Consider the following 17454-nt stretch of genomic DNA (forward strand, 5'->3'; position numbering starts at 1 on the left):
AGGATTAACCTTAGCAAGGTTAAAACCTTAACTTAAAAGAATAGTGCTTTGTGTTTTGTGCATATATAGCTGTTAGTTCTATTAGTAGATAAGGCCAATGTTTAAGAAAGGTGTTACAGTTGGTGTGCAGGCTACAACTCATTACTCACTATGACCTGATGTTTTGCTGAAACACTGCCATGTATCTGTGATGATTCGGGTGTGAATATTGAGTAGTCATCTGGTAACAAATTTCTATGGTAGGGGCATAGAGCTGAACTCACACACTAGCCTCATTTTTGCACTTATTTTGAATAAGTTTGCTTTCAGGTTTTCCGGGAGAAAAAAAAAAAAAAAAGAAGGGGCAGTTACAACTGTTAGTTTTAGAAAAGTCTTTGTTAAAATAAGTAGTTGCTAAAAGAAAATAAACACAAAGAGGCTCCAAGGAAAAGTAATAGAATTGCAAAAAGATATTCAAGGAAAAACAAACAGAACTGCTATGGTCTGAACCATGGTGGATCATTTTATTCAAGAAACGAATACGCACATTAGCTTGAATATCGATAGTTTGTGCTTGGTATTGGTCCTGATGAAACTTTCTGTGTGGCTTGTATATAATTAGTTGAGTAATCCTCTTGATGATGCAAGTGTAAATCCATAATGTATTGATTACTTTTATACCATTTCTTTGGCTTACAGTAGTGTTACTCACTTTTGCATGTAATAGGCTCAGAAATTCTCCCGACTTGCCCAAATATTTAACTATTTATTTAAGCGTTCATTTGTTGAGAAGACCTGTCTCATAAGATGGATTATTGATATATAACGTTTTTGGTTTAGAAAAGACTTGAATTTTGTTGGCAGCGACTGAAAATGTAAGTCTACAACAAGAATTTGTACTCTCTACCATTAACAATGAGAGAAGAATATTCATTACACAGTTTCTGAAATTAGCCCATAATAAACACCATCAGGATATGAAAACACCACCTCCGGTGAGTCAACAACTGGAATCAAAGCCTACAAATTCCAGTAAAACGACCACCAGGTGCAACCGTACGTGCAAGTATGTTGAGAAATCAGAATAAACAACCACCACACAAACTCACACAATCAACAAAAACTGCATCACCTTGAGCAGAAGGGCTTAGCCTCATCCTACACAAGTTAACCCACAAAAAGTTTATCTGTGGGTTAATTACACAAAGTTAACCAACTTTTTATCCAATCTCTGTAACATGTACCTTTTCACCCATGCACCATTCAACTTTCAAGTTAAGTTTTAACCATAATCAGTTTGCCAGTGCCGCATAGCTGTAACCATCATCGGTATATGCATGAACCACTGAACACATTAGCTGTCATGCCAACATTTTTACGTGTTAACCTATACAACTTACCTTAAACAGAGGTCTTCAGGAGTCAGAGAGTTTCCAAGGGTGAAAATCTGTTGGTTACTTGAAACAGAAACCGGATCTTGGCTTATGTATATAACCTTTTTATCTTTTGCCATTGAGAGGACAAATTTTCGGTCAGAAGACACCATTAACAAGCTGTGAAACTTGTTTTTCAGATGTGAAGTGGGCCCAAAAGAGCATCATGATTCCACCTTCCTTGTTATTGAAAGAAAGATTTGCAAACTGAGATTCCATGGTACTGGTTCGCCGTTGGCTAAGAAGTGGCTTTTCTGTTGGTGGTGGTTGCTGGTGTTTATATAAGGCTCTCAGGCTCTTTAATCTCTTTCTCTAAAACTTTTTGTTCCACTGCAAATATATTTGCTTTAGTTTTCCATATACAATCAACATATATAATTCATACTAAACAAATCTAGGTTATACCAAAAGATACAAAGATCTCTACTATATATATTTATAACTTCACCAATGCATTAAACTTGGATCTTTGGAATTTGACACCCTACAACTGCACTCAACTTGAAATGGTATTGGTTAATGCTATCCTAGACAGACATGGCCTAATCTAGCTTCTCAAAATGCCATAATCCTGAAATTGACATGGCTTATATGCTAATCTATCAGGTTTCTCTTTGACTCTGTAGCATATTCCCAAATTCCCCCACCCCCCCATCTCCATAACCAACTGGTCTGAACATGTTCTGTTTCCAAATTATGCCCGTTTAACCCATCAATATAAAGCATAACCAAATCAACCCAACTTCAGGTACATGAGCAAGTCGCGACCTCCAGTTCTAACATTGCTGCAAGTTGTGAGCCTATCATACACATTCTTTATGGAAATGATCAAATTACACGTCCCATCATTGGACTTTATTATTGTCAATTTGCCATACACCTTTTTGAGACTTTAGTGTTGAATCTAAATTTTGGACAATGCAACTCCAACATTGATTTTAAAATGGAAAAACCTAGTTCTACAAAGAGGTTGAATTTAGTTCCCTCCTAAAAGGAAGGAATCAGGAAAGATGGATCAGTATAAAAGCTGAAAAGGGAAGGATGGAAATAAGAATTTAAAGTGAGATTGATGAACTGATATCTTTTTTCAAGTGAATTTATTTTCTTTTGAGGGTGAAAAAGACGTCATAAACACATACATAAAACATTTGAGAAAATCATATTACACCAATAAAAGAATAGACCAAATACATTTAAATCCTGTGATGAAGTTTTAAATCTATTAAGTTCACCCTGCATATTTCTGACTATACAAAGAGTAGGCATGATATTAGTACCATTTCTAAAAGTTGTAAATTACTCGTGAATATATTTTTTAAAAGTTGTAAATTACTCGTGAATATCGGAAAGTTTGACTTATGTTATTTTAATTGAGTCCGCGTTAAAAAGCTCATTTCTAATATTAATATTGCTACGTGAACTTCATTCATTCTTATTTTTAAGGGAATTGATATTAGCACCATGTAAGTTTATTAACTTACCACAACCATGCATTATATGCTTGTACATCATGATATAAGTATTGTATTGTGTGGTAATTTTATCAAAATATTATGATATTAAGAGCACCTGCAATGAAGATTGATAAAAAGCTTGATATCATTAGGTACAAAGGTTTTTTTTTATCAAAAGGTTGACAATGTTCAACCCTTTGATGAAAAGTTTTTTTTTTTTAATTCATACACAAAAAAGCTTTAGAAAAAGCTTTTGCATTGGAATGGATAGCTTTTTCTATTTTTTAATTAATAGATCGGTTAGTTGCCAAAATAAAAAGTTTTTAAAAGCTTTTTCTAGATGCCCTATTATCAACTATCCATTTTTAACCTTATTTGTGTCAATATCAAAGCTTAGAAATATGTGTAGAATTCTTAGTTACAACAAACTGTTTGTTTTGCATTCCTTCTCACTTTTCTTGCTCACTTTTGGCCTATTCTATTCACATTTCGCTTTCTTTTCTTCCCCACTAATTTAAAAAAAAAACTCTCCAATCTATTAGTAATGAAAAGTGTACAAAAAGAAGAAATTATCGTTTAAAAATGATAGTTGTTGATAGTTGGATGACTGGTTATATTATTAGTAAAATACGAGATAAGAACTATGCATATATTCTTATAGACAACCAACGAATAAAATTTTGCTTACTCGAGTAATCCAATGACGAAAAGTGACCCATATCTCAAGACATGTTGATATTATCACATGCTTATCATTAGAAGATATCAAGTCATTGTACTCGTGCGTTGTCGCAAAATATATTTTTTACACGATGACCCGAATTTATGTCATATATTCAAACTCAAACTTTATAATGTAACAATAACAATAAGAAAAAAAAAGGATTATTACCTAAATAAACAAAAAAGAAGCTTATTTTATGAATTAGCCAAGCTTTTGAAAACTTGTCAATTTGAACAAAATTTCCGTGTGATTTATGTACAAAACACAAGTATTCTTTTAGCCAATCCTTGTATTTTGTACATAAATCACACGAGTATTTTATTTAAATTGACAAGTTTTTTAAAGCTTGTCTATTAATAAAATAGGCTTCCTTTTTTTGTTTATTTAAGTAATAATCCTCCAAAAAAATTGTAAGGAATAATAAAATGTATAAAAACATAAACAATAATTATATTAATGCTTTAAATGTTACATGAATATAAAATGTAATGATGATAAAAATTGTTATATATTAAAAACGTTATATATATAAAGAAGGATGAAAATAATCAAAAATTAAATGTTTAAAAATAAAACCATAACTGTGTGAATGTTGTTTAATGAAAACATGGAAACCTAAAAGTTAGTATCAAGAAAATGAAAAAGAAACCTTTGAAGATAAAAATTAAAAATATAAAAACTTTGAGGAGTTAAAATGAAAATTAGTAAAATTTAGTATGTGTGAGATAAAACTTCTACATGTCAAGTTTAAAAGACTTATATATTTCACATTATTTTTTAGTATATGTATAACATATACAAATGTTTTGTCCACAAACTCTACCAAGAAATCTCATTGGCTCAGAATTAATATTTCGAAAAAAGATCATCACTATCGTAGTATCGTATAAGATAATCCACTATCGTACTTCCTAGTTAGTTCAAGTGGTTGAGCACATGCCTTACAAGCATGAGGTCTTGGGTTCAAGACTTGGGAAGTACATAGTTAGTCTTCCTATGAAGGCTTGGCTTGGGTATACCCAGGTTCAAGTCTGAGGGGGCAGAGTTTACCCCTATTGATCGTCGTGCCTTCAGGCGGATTAATAGGGGGTTTTCCCCCATTGAGTATTTGAAATAGGCATTTCTACTTCGAGGGAGCTCTCTAACGCGGACCCGATTAAGACAACGTATGTTGGACCTCCCGCTGTCGAATCGCGACACGAAGTTCTCAATCGAAATTCAGCTTTCAAAAAAAATTAAATAATTATAATAAAAGAGAAAAAAAAAAAAAAAAACTGTATGCCATTTTGAATTTTGAAAACCAAAACTCAGCCCCCATATAATTACCCAAAGAGAGTCAAAGACCCAATTTTCAAACAATCAGATCATACCTAGCCAGCAAGGTTTTTAATCGGAGCTCCAACGAGTCACAGCCCATCAAACACAGACCATCTTTCGGATCTTCAAAGGTTGTTTTTAATTTCGTTTCTAACTTTTTTCAAATTTATATGTTGACTCGATCACTTCAACCAACCGCCTGATCTTGAAGTCTTAAAGGCGAGCATCGGCTCTGTGTAATCTAACTCATTTTTCTTTTTTTCTTTTGATAATAAAATATAGGTTTGCTCTGAGGTAATCTAAATATCAGTAGTAGCAGAAAGTAATTGATGGCATATGATTTTTTTATCATCCATCCATCCATCCATCAAATTTCCGACCATGATTTCATTGTTTAATAATCCATCAAATTTCCGACCATGTTTAATAATCCATCAAATTTCCGACCATGGTTTCACTGTTTAATAATAAGTAAGTTACAATTCTCATCATTTTATTAGTTTGTTTTCTTTTTACTTTAATGAATATTCTTCCATTTATCATTTCATCTATTTGGTTACATTTTGTTTTAAAAAAGAGAACAAGAAGTAGTGTTTTGTTTATGTCATTAAGTAAGTTGAGTCTCAATTGATGGGATTGATGTTGGTAGAACCTCTCTCCCAACTCTAAATCTATGAGATGGGTCAACGATCCAACATATAGCATAGTGATGAAAGAAAAGTTAAGGGGGCGTTTGGTTATAGAAAACACCTTTTGTTTTCCATTTATGTTTTCCAGGAAAACATGGAAAACAGAAAACGCGTTCTAATCATAGTTTTCTAAGAAAATAAAAAACAACGTTTTCTATTTTTCCATAGAAAACTTGAAAACACCTTTTTCTTGTTTTCTATTTTCCATTTTCATTTTCCAATTCATTTCACCCCCTTCCCCTCACAACTCAACATGTTTTCTAGTTTTCTAATTAGAACGCGTTTTCAAAATTTTTATTTGTTTTCTAGAAAACAAAAACTCCTTTTATTTTCTAGAAAATTAAAAATGAAAAACTAGACTACATTTTCTACAACCAAAAGCGCCCTAATATTTTCTGTTTTGAAACATAGAAGCCAACTATGTTTACTAGGTGTGCTATCTTATGTAAGACTCGTGTACCATTGAACAATACAACTTTGTTTTTTCCCTTTCACGATTTTATAGTTTTTTTTTTTATGTAATCTATTTTTAATAAGAGAGTAATTTTGACAATTCCGGTAGACAAAAACCATGTGATCGGAAGTTGGGAACAGCTGTCGAATTCTTCATAATCTTTTTTTTCTCTTTCTTTTTTTAGATATAGAGATGTTGATGATAGTTTTGGTTTGATTTTGTTATTGTTGAGGATGATACCATATAACGGCTGTTATAACTTTTTTCTTATTGTACAGTCTTCTCAACAAAGATGCATGGCACTAATGTAATAACTGGTGACGGTGATGAACTACGTAATGACACCTTTCCTCACCAGGGATTTGTTAATGGAATGATATGGCAAGTGGAGAGAAAGGTAGATATATACTCCGTATTTAAGTTTTTGTTTACTTACATTTTATCATCCCATAAGAATATTCTAATGAATATCTATATATGTATAGTTTTTTTTTCAGTTGGTGCCTAAAAACAAAGAAGTCAATGTCAATATCGGTGTGAATCCTTCTCTACAAGAATATCACAAAAATAATTCAAAGCTCGGAGCAGTTATGGTCAAAGCATGAAATGACTAGTGTTGAGAGCCATGAAAATGAGGAAAAAATGGTGAGGAAAAAATGGTGGACCTAGTTCATCATTTTGGGCTTGTAAAATATGGAGTATCAAATCAAAAATATAATATATTAAAATTGAAATAGATAACTATTAGGATTTATGAGTGTATATTTTTATGGAGAATGCTAACTACACAACCTTGAGAGCTATTGTTCTTGTGCACTAAACAAATTGTATTTTTCTATTAAAAGTTCACTATCTAGATTTTATAATAAAATTACAATTATTTTGTACACGTTAATAATGTGGGCAAAACCAGCAGTGTTTGGTTTTTTGGGTTTTTTTTATAACTCTACAATCCACATGTCTACATGGCTTCCCTGGCACTGGGTGACGACCATAGACATCATAACAACAAGGGCATGCAGGATCTGAAAGTTTTAAGTGAAATGTTTTGTAAAGATAGTCTTGGAGGTTCTCAGAGTAGTGCAAAACTTAAATGATTAATACAATGTCAAGTAGGGAAATCACTGGGGGCATGCGTGGGAAGTGATCTCGACCTCTCCTGCAACCTGATCAATGAACTGTGTACACCGGCCCTTGCTCTTGGTGACAGAAATTGTGGTTAATAATCTAGGATGTAATGTATTTGTACTAACTGAACACTAAACCATTAAAAATAACAAAAGTTCCTTCAAAATTACTAAAAATTGTAACAATATAGTTATCAACATTACTTTGCACAAATACAAGACTAGTTTTTTAAAAAGTTTGTTTTAACGACCACATGTAATCCTGGTTCTCTCACTGTATTGACCACTCTGCGCATGCCATTTGCTTCATTAGAAGCATCTGTGCCTGGTCTCTTAATTTGCAGTCCTCCATTTGCTTCATTAGAAGCATCTGTGTAATCCGGAAATGGAAATAGATTCACCTCAAACCATTAGTTACACAAGCATGTACAAAATGAAAGAGTCGAACAGGAGCTTATTTCAGCCATGATAAATCACTGTTTTTTTTTCTTTTCAAAATGGCCAAGCTTACCAACAGCTATTGCAAAATATTTCAATCGGCATGAATAAACATTCTTCAAAATGGCAAAAACTTACCCACAACTATTGCAAAAAACATGCAACGTACCAGCATCATACCCTCGATGGATTCTTTCAAACTTGTACCTGTAGAAGTAAAGTTAAGGATCCAAAGGTCTCAAAGACACTCATCTGTCTCTATATCTTTCCATTAAAGGCTTCTTTTACTTTCAAGCAAGGAAGGGAGTAAGTGCTAGATTTTGAAAATACAAGTGAAAGTATCACACTGATCAGTAAATGACTTGTAACCCAAAGTACTTTATCATAGCAAAAGTAAAAGAAGCAAGCTTCATTACTAGTATATAATGAGTTCAAAAAAGTGAGGGCCTTAGCAGGAACTGTTATGCCGGTACGTATTAGACAATATTCTTAGAGGTTTAGAGTGTAAATATTCACTCTATATATGTAACCCTTATTCTCTCATTATCAATAATAACAACAATGATACCTATAAACCTGTTTATTTGTACGGAATGTCCTATAAGGGTTATATGATAAATAAAAACTGCAGTAGATACATATAACCACCAGTAAACATATACTGTATGAAATTTACTAGAAAGTAGAAATTGAAAGATCCCACTGCAAGATGGCACCATGAATTGATCCTTGTAGAAATTATAGAAGGCAAAACTTTGAACACTGAGCTTTGACTAGATGGTCATGTTACTTCTGGCTCATAAAGTTTGATATCGATGTGGAAAGGAAAAGTAGCATTTAACCTGTAATGAAACCAAAGGTTCAACTAACTAGGATCACACAGAAGGTACACATAAGCTTGGTTTCGTATTAGAAGATCAGGAAAACATTCTGGGAAATTGACATGAATCATTTCGCTTTTTCTATCTTGATGGTCAATAGGTGCAGATACTTGATAGAGAAATAACTTAACCGAGTTAGAGAACTCACATTGATAAGTAGATCACAGCTAGCCATCTTGATCCCACAAGGGTGAAGGATTGATTCTGGTTTACACCGTTGGCCTTATTAGTGTGTAGTAAATTTTACTTCAATAACAACATATAACTTTCAACTGTAGGTGTAGTATGCATTATGCCTGTGGAAACATAGTATTAAAAATGACAGACAACAATGTTGACAAAAACCGAAGAATATACTTCTCATGTAAAATGAAAATTTAGAATCTAGTCGTTACAAAACAACCACCATGTAAACTGTAAAGACAAACTTTCAGATTTACAAAACAAAAGCCTCCACTGTCAACTTCTTCTACCTATAAACCATCAGTATTGCTATCATTGAGGAACTGAAAAAACTAAAAACCCATTATCCCAACGAACCCTAATCTCCTGTCCAACTTGCAGTCCCTTCCCTCTGATAATTTGTCCCCATTTTCCAATCAAATTGTAGTAACTCCCACGACACTTCAACTTCATCAAAAATAGATCCCCTGTATCATAGTCCCGAGCATTTATATTTATCTGAAGCTCATTTCTTAATTGTTCTCGTGCCTGTGATGCCCAATACAAAAGAATATGATCTTCAATAGATTTTCCAGGTAATGTAAGAAACGGATGATTTGTATCCACATCGGATAAAGTGAGTGCCTTTTTAATTGGCCAGTCTTGGTGGTGCTGGTGTTGTATTTGTTGTAGTTGTTGTTGTAGTTGTTGTTGTTGTTGTTGTTGTTGTGTTGTTGTTGTTGTTGTTGTTGTTGTTGTTGTTGTCGTTGTTGTTGTTGTTGTTGTAGTTGTTGTTGTATCACCGGGATTGCTGCAGGCACAACTGTGTGCTCATATGGGACAGAAAAGTGAAGACACCCATTAGCCCATCGAATCTTGATCTCTTTCCCAGCACCAAGTCCTCTACTCCTTATAATTTTCCCCCATTTTCCAATTAAGTTGTAATAGTTTCCACGCCACCTCAGCTTCATCACATACATCTCCTCTGTATCTACATCCCGGGCAGTCAAATTCACTTGCTCTTCGTTTCTCAGCAGCTCCCGTTGTTGTGGGGTCCAATGCACAAGAATATGATCTTCAACAGATCTCCTTGTTAGAGGTAAGAAAGGATGATTAGTGTCCACGTCAGACAATGTCAAAACTTTATTGATGGGCCACTGGTCATGCTGTGCTACGGGTGCTGGAATTATCTGCAACGGAGGTGCAGAAATAGGTTGTTGTTGTTGTTGTTGTGGGACCGAGAAGTGCAAACATCCATTAAACCAACGAAGTTTGATCTCCTTCCCAACATCAAGTCCCTTGCTACGGACGATTCTTCCCCATTTGCCAATAAGGTTGTAATAACTCCCACGCCATTTTAACTTCATTATATAACCATCACCAGTGTCATCATCTTGAGCGTTTATGGCCACTTGCTCTCTATTCAGTAGATGATCTCGTTCAAGTTGTGTCAAATGCACAAGGATATATGTCTCCACTGGCTGGCGAGGTAGAGTGAGAAACGGGTGAGTAATGTCAACATCCGATAATGTAAGGGCCTTTCTGATAGGCCATTCATCGTGTGCGAGTACTGCATTGTTGTGTCTAGAACGCCTCATGCCTGTGAGTAAGTTAGAAATAGAGTAATTTGTTACAACGTTCACTTTTTTCCCACCCAGATCAGAAAAAACATGCCTTAGTACACGTTGGAGCTTATTCAACACATAGTCATCATGTAAATAAACAAATAGTTATCCGGTATAGATTTTTCTTTCAAGTACACCAAAATAAGTGTCAGTCAACAGAAGCTACAAAAGTTTGTCTACAGATTTTCAGCTAGCACAAACAAAGTTGTCTACAGATTTTCAGCTAGCACAAAATGCTATTCCGGGTATACGGATATAATTTAACAAAACAAGTTTGTCTACAGATTTTCAGCTAGCACAAACAAAGTTGTCACTTGTTACAAAGGGGTCTAGCACTCCTACCCATTTATCAAAAAAGCATATTCAACAATTCGCATGTAATTCTTTAATTTCCATTTTGTTCAATAATAAGATCATCTATATGTCATACACTAACAATCATGAATTTCGGATAAAAACGTTCACCGTATATAAACCCGCTGAATTACTTCAATTTTGTGTTTTTTCAAAACCAGTGAGAAATTACAATTTTGTGGCTTCTCACCTTTTATCACAAAATTAGAAACCTTTTATTTAAATCCTGCCCCTATATGCCGAATTACGATCAACACAAAAATTCACAAACACATTAAGAATCAAGACAAAAATCTTAAAAAGTAATACAAATTAGCAAATCAAAAATCCTAATCCACCTGCATTTGTCAGATAACACAAAACAAACAAAATATTCAATAATTAAAATTTTTAATTTTTTTTTAAAAAAAAGGCCTAACTAAGCTCACGCCAATTGCAAGGTTAAACCACTAACTAAAAAAAAAATAAGTTAACAAAGAATTATGTATCTGGCTGTCAGATACTAAAACCTAACTTTAAATACAAAAAATAATAAAACTGAATAATTAAAAGAGGTTTAAGTAAGAGGTTTCGAAGTAAATTACATCGTTAGGAAAGTAATTAAGAAAATATATTGACAACAAGTGATGAAAGTAAAAAACTTTACCTCTAAAAAAGGGGATGTGATCGAGTAAAAACCCTAAGGAAGCATATAATGATGATTATGTTATAAAAATGGGGGAAATTGTTGTAAGAATTTTATATTTATTTATTTAACAAACTAGTAGAAATTACTCGTATTAAAGATAAGTTACTAATATTTAATTGATGAATGTTTAAAAAACAAAGGGGGGTGGGTGTTAAATGTTCATTGTGTGGTGCGTGTGGGTTTGGAGCTCAAGTGGCAATCGGAGCAACAGGAGCCCAATTGGTGTGATTCATTTTTTTTTAATTTTTTTTTCGTCGGTCGAGTTAGACTGGTCTCGGTCCTTAACTTAAACCTAAACCATGTAATTCGGGTAAAATTCATTTGGTGGATTGGTTTGTTGTTGGTTTCTCAAGTTAAGTGGGTTTTATGTCTAGTGATTTTCTTTATCATAATTCTAACTTTTAAAAATTTTAATAACAAGCTTTTATGATTCACTAGAGCTACGAGTATACGATCAACAAAATACAAGTTTATATCATACCAAAATTTTGAAATCCCATGGTCGTGCTTGCTCAAGCAGAGAGTCGACCACCCGTATCAATCCAAACACCACTTAATTAATGAATATATTCCCGAACCGAAATGCCAAACAGCCACCAGCAACGCTTAAAAGCCAAGCGAACAACCGAAAGCCATTTACGAGCCCCAAATGACTACATGATGCGAAGAAAACTAAGCACACAATGTTATTTTAAGATTAAAAATTTAAGATAAGATGGAGAAATCATCTGCACATCAAACTGTACAAATACACAACTAAAAGGGTTAAAATGGAAATATATGTTTGACTTTTGTATTATGTTCATGTAGGCATAATAGGAACAGCCATAGTACGTATCATAAGCCCTTTTAAGATATTAGATTTTAGATTTTGATTTCAGAAGCTTATGAACATGAACATTTATATTTTTCAAATAAACATTCAAAAGAAACCCGAGTTTGAGACTCGATTTGGTGGCCCAATCCAAACCAAAAATATAAAGTTCATTGATAGTTAGTATGTAAGTTTTTATAGTACAAAAAGTTGAGATTTCTTTCAAGATTTAAACTATTATTTGATTTTGACGAAGAATAAGTTTCATACTTTTAAAAGTTGAGATTTTATAAAAGAAAGAAAACTAGTAGATCCCTAACATTATTTGATTATAGATTCTTCATTATGTTTGTAGTACCAACTATATGATAATTTCCAAATCATTCTTTATTTGATGCATATAAAGAATGAATCAACCATTTACACAAGTTCCAAATGAGCAACCAACTCAAATGACAGTTACCACGTTCTATATAATTATTTGATGCAAATATATACATTCATACATACTATTTGATGCAGTTTGAGAAACGTATGCAAAATAGTGAAATACTGAGAAAAAGCTTCCTACAAAAAAGTACATAACTTTCATCTAAACTCTATACTAACCTTTTCATTAACTTTCAGTACATTGCACGAAACAAGTCGACAAATACATGAGCGACAAATTGTATATTGAAGACTGAATTGTTGGTTCATATTTAATTTCCACCACGAACCCTTATGATGTTTTATCAAATCAATGGTTTCTAATTAATTCATACTGGAGCAAGCTCCACATGAATCTTGTGGACTATGACAACCAAATAAACCAAATTGTAACGTTACACGGACTAGATAAAAAGCAGCTATCATCACTAATAAGATCCAAATAGCGTCTCGAGAATATACTACCAACATGGTAACTGTCGAAATGCATTCAAACAAAATGCAAATGGTAAAAGATCCAGGCACCATGGAAAGTTTCATCATTTTATTAGCCTTCTAGAACAAACAGCACACTCATAACAGAGGAAAAACAGAACCCAACAACATTTCCCCCTATGCTGCTTCAGCTAGTACACTTGACTGATTCTTCCCAGAAATATTTACGATTCTTGCTACTTGAACATTTTGATCATCATTTCTGCAGATGCAAAAGTAACTTCATCAATACAAGGGATTCAATGCAGTATCATAGCATTCAAAAAACAAGCATTTGCAGAAATCCTGGTCAACACACATATCCATACCAAGACACGCCTGTATATTTTGACACAAAAGCGGCAACTGGGCAAGTTGTATTTTTTTAGTGAGTCAAGAAGCCCTGTTTGGGATGTCCCGAAAAGAATTTTGGCTATCATTTAAAGATTGAAATGTATTTCAAGAGACATCCCAACATAATCTCTTTTTAGCTAAGTAGTTTTACCCACCCATTTGTGATTTCCATAATCCAAAGAAACCCATTCAGCTACCAATATGGTCACCGCTAGTTTAGGTGATGTCCCACAAAACGATCATTTTGTTTAAAAAGTTCATTGACACTTCCAACATTGAGTTACAAATATACTGATATAGTGGCATGGCAGAAAAACTCACACAGAGTAACCATTCTTAAAGGATAAAAGAAGAGCGAGGAATTCATACTTTGAAAGCATCTGCATCTTCAATAGCTTCATAAGTTCCTTGCTGCCTAGGATCATTGCTCCTCTGGTCCACCTGACTTCCACCATATTGTGATGAGCTTTGATTGCTGCCAGAACCAAATCCTTGCCCGTATTGTCCACCAGCCTGTTGCCCATAACCTCCACTGCTAGCTTGTCCATATTGTTGTCCACCAGCCTGTTGCCCGTCACTTCCGCCACTTATTTGTCCTAATTGTCTACCTGTACCTTGACCATAACTTGCACCGCCTCCTTGTCCATATTGTCCACCTACCCCTTGCTCGTAGTTTCCAATGCCACCCTGGCCATAGTTTCCAATGCCACCCTGCCCATAGTTTCCACCGGCACCCTGCCCGTAGTTTCCACCACCACCCTGGCCAAAGTTTCCACTGGCACCCTGCCCGTAGTTTCCACCACCACCCTGCCCATATTGTGCACCTGTGCCTTGCCCATAGCCTCCACCAATTCCACCTTGGCCATAATTTCCAGCCCCTGTCTGTCCATATTGTCCACCGGCACCTTGCCCGTAACCTCCACCACTTCCGTCACCATATGATCCACCCCTACTTTGACCATATTGCCCTCCAACCCCTTGCCTATAGCTTCCACCACCACCTCCTTGATTGTAAGCACCAGAAGGCGGGGAAGAAAAATCAGTTTGCCTGCCAGGACTGGTATTTCTCATTTCAGCTTGGTTGTAATTTGCCGGGCTACTTCTATCTCCTCGGTAATTACCCTGTCCTCCAGGTGGATTATTCTGTTCAAATTGGCCTCTTGGAGGTGGTCTATTGTACTCTCTATTTCGATCGTTATACCTTCCACCTTGTCTGCCATATTGTACAGGAGGTGGTCTTGGTATGATAGTTCCATTAACATACTTGTCTCCTGCAAATTTCAAAAAAAATAAATAATGCTCTTCAAAAACCATACTTCACTCCACAATAAAACACCTAGAATGATTAAAAAATATATAAAAAAATACTACCTCCGTATTCTTTGTTAACAGGATCTATATAGGAATCCGGCAACACAAATACAACCCCAGGTAAACCTGTTCAAGAAAGTGTGAGATCGCCAGCATTAACGATTGAACACCATAATCTACTTTCAAGTAAGAAATAAACATACTTTTAAATTTCTCTGAGTCTTCCTCTGACACCTCAACTTGAAATCCATGGTACGTAGTTGTGCTACAAGCATAAATTTTCTTCTTCGCTTCTTCCACGCTGGAATTATAGAGTATCAGATAAACTAATAACAACTTACAATATCATCTGACCGCAACACTAGATCACCATTTAAAACAAACTCACAGATAGCAGATCCCTAGTTATTACTAAACCCTCTTAACTACTTATTGACACTTCATATAAAAAACAAAACAAAACAAAAAAACGACATCTTTTTGATGCATGTTATGCTTGTGTGAACTACATAACCGCGTGTATAATCAAAGATTAATTCTTCAGAAACCAACTGATCATCACTAAAACATTAATTCTAAAAAACAGCTTCTAGAATCAGAAATGATGGTCTTATATGCCCACAACATTTCAATCAATTTCAGGTAATTTTGTCAAAACTATGATATGCAAAAGCTGCAATTAACATAGAAGATTCCAATTAACAATTAGCACTTTAAAAGAAGGAAAGATTTACAAAATCAGACAGAATCGCATACTCCTCTGTAACATGTACACTTATTAGAACATTCTAATTAAGCAACGCTAGCAAATGACCGAAGAATTTTCATAATAGTATTAAAAAGAACTCATGGCCATACTGATAGTGATTTAAACAAAGTTTTAAACCTCACAAAACACACCTTGAAGAATGTATACAAAACATACATGTTCTTTATATTGGAAAAACAAATATTCACACACGTCACCACATATTTCTGCTCAAAAAGACCAGTGCCTCAACCGTAATGCTAGGCCAAATATCCTTTAGCGTAAAAATTGCCAAATGTATTTTGTTTCGTGAGCAACTTGATCTCACAATTTTGTTTAATCCTAACAAAACAAATCATGTAAAGATCATACATATACAAAAGTAGTCAATCATAAACTCTACATTCAACGAAAAGTATACATCTTTCTTTTCGGGAAAGACGTATGCACACACCAATAGCATTAGAACCCACAATCGAGTAACCCCAAATCCCCAATACCACTAGGCCAAATAAAAATCATATTTAATCAATGTTCAAATAATTATATATATATAATACAAAATATGTAATGAGAAAGAAAAGGGCAACCTTCCGAAGACACGAGCAGCAGTTTCAACATAAGTTTCAACCATTTCCTCAGGAGAAGGTTTAGGATCTTTAGGAAACTCCATAGTAATCAACCAATGATTATAATCACACCCTTCGAACAATATTGCATCTGGGCTAATCTGATCACTATCCAATCCATCATATTTAGATGATGATGATGATCTTGTAGACAAACCCCTTATCTTAAAACCCATACCCATGTTTCCGGGTATGGGTTTAGCCTGACTAACATTTTTAAACAAACTATGCTTAAGGTTAGAGTTATGGAAAATGGTGGTTGTACATGGTGCGACGATGGATTGTACGGCGGATGAGAAGTGGGCTTGGTTGTTAATGATGGAAGATGTGAGCTTTAGTGGTCGCCGGAGACGGAGAGCCGTTGCCGCCATGAGTGTGGTGGTAGAACTAGGGTTTATGGTTTAATGGGGTTTGAGCTGAGGAACTACTACTAGTGGTAAAGTGTGTGATTTGCTTAAATGGTACTTGTGATATGTATATATTGGTTTTTTAGTCCATATAGTTGAAAGATATCCAATTTACTATAACTTGTTTTTTTATTTTGAAAATAAATATAAAACTATAAAGATAGCCCTGCAATACGGCGGCGATGATGATGACAGTGATCTGGTGGCTGTGACGACTGATGGTGATGGCGGCAACTATTAGTGACAGGGACTGCGTTGAATAGTGTTGTTTATATAAATGTAATTGATGTGAAAGTTATAATGAAAATATTTTAAAAAATAAAGACTTGGTGATGTAAATCAGTTAAATCGAGTAATTTCCATGTCTTTTATTTTCTAACTTTTTAAAAATATTTGTAAGGTAGTAAGGATAAATACAAACAAATTTTATATAAATATAAACATCATATCAAGTTAAAACGAAAATATTTAATTTGAAAATGTTTTATAACATAGCGTCATGTCGCTTATTCAGATGCAATTTACATGTATACTAGTTGAGAATTGGAGCTTAGGGGTTTAGTTATTGCCCAAGCTCGATATTCGTTTTTTTTCATTTCAATTAAATTTATATTACAAACCCTCAAACTTAATAGACTTGTCTCATTACACAAGCTCGAAAATCTCATGATCAAAATAAACTAATCTTATAGTTAAAAAAGAAAAAAACTCAAGAAACTTACTTTGGACTCTTGTGACTTGTGGAACTCAAATAGCTTTAAAGAAACTTTCGACCAAACAGAACTGAATATTAGTTATATTAGTTTATTAAGCTCTACTCGTGAAACTAACCGAGTACTAATTTTGGTTCGAGTTCGTCTATATAGATATAATTTTATATAGGCTATAATAATATAAAAACTTGACCATTTCTTCTTGGTAGCGTATACTATTTGTGGAACGGTATATTCCTTTTTTATTTGT

General features: G+C 34.2%; 2 protein-coding genes and 1 long non-coding RNA gene across 3 annotated transcripts; 1 reads left to right on the forward strand and 2 right to left on the reverse strand.

The window, feature by feature from the left end:
- Positions 1-4891: 4891 nt before the first annotated feature.
- LOC122598403 lies at positions 4892-6915 on the forward strand. The gene is made up of 4 exons (XR_006323608.1): positions 4892-5038; positions 5190-5378; positions 6329-6447; positions 6536-6915. It is a non-coding gene; the product is annotated as an uncharacterized LOC122598403 (long non-coding RNA).
- A 1915-nt stretch (positions 6916-8830) lies between these two features.
- Positions 8831-11565, reverse strand: LOC122595741 (probable serine/threonine-protein kinase irlB). The gene is made up of 2 exons (XM_043768170.1): positions 11284-11565; positions 8831-10258 (listed from the first exon to the last, which is right to left on the reverse strand). Exon 2 carries the CDS (start codon positions 10254-10256, stop codon positions 9192-9194), a length of 1065 nt encoding a protein of 354 aa, XP_043624105.1. The 5' UTR covers positions 10257-10258; positions 11284-11565; the 3' UTR covers positions 8831-9191.
- A 1249-nt stretch (positions 11566-12814) lies between these two features.
- LOC122598505 (multiple organellar RNA editing factor 1, mitochondrial) lies at positions 12815-16534 on the reverse strand. The gene is made up of 5 exons (XM_043771098.1): positions 16046-16534; positions 14911-15008; positions 14768-14833; positions 13766-14667; positions 12815-13265 (listed from the first exon to the last, which is right to left on the reverse strand). Exons 1-5 carry the CDS (start codon positions 16453-16455, stop codon positions 13260-13262), a joined length of 1482 nt encoding a protein of 493 aa, XP_043627033.1. The 5' UTR covers positions 16456-16534; the 3' UTR covers positions 12815-13259.
- Positions 16535-17454: the final 920 nt, after the last annotated feature.

This window comes from Erigeron canadensis, chromosome 4 (genome assembly GCF_010389155.1).
Source record: "Erigeron canadensis isolate Cc75 chromosome 4, C_canadensis_v1, whole genome shotgun sequence".
Taxonomy (NCBI): Eukaryota; Viridiplantae; Streptophyta; class Magnoliopsida; order Asterales; family Asteraceae; genus Erigeron; species Erigeron canadensis.

Coding starts and splice junctions, on each gene's coding strand:
- LOC122595741 (XM_043768170.1), bottom strand. CDS start 10,256: ATGAGGCGTTCTAGACACAACAATGCAGTACTCGCACACGATGAATGG.
- LOC122598505 (XM_043771098.1), bottom strand. CDS start 16,455: ATGGCGGCAACGGCTCTCCGTCTCCGGCGACCACTAAAGCTCACATCT. Junction 14,834..14,910: donor AGACTCAGAGAAATTTAAAA/GTATGTTTATTT, acceptor TTTCTTGAACAG/GTTTACCTGGGGTTGTATTT. Junction 14,668..14,767: donor TGTTAACAAAGAATACGGAG/GTAGTATTTTTT, acceptor TGAAATTTGCAG/GAGACAAGTATGTTAATGGA.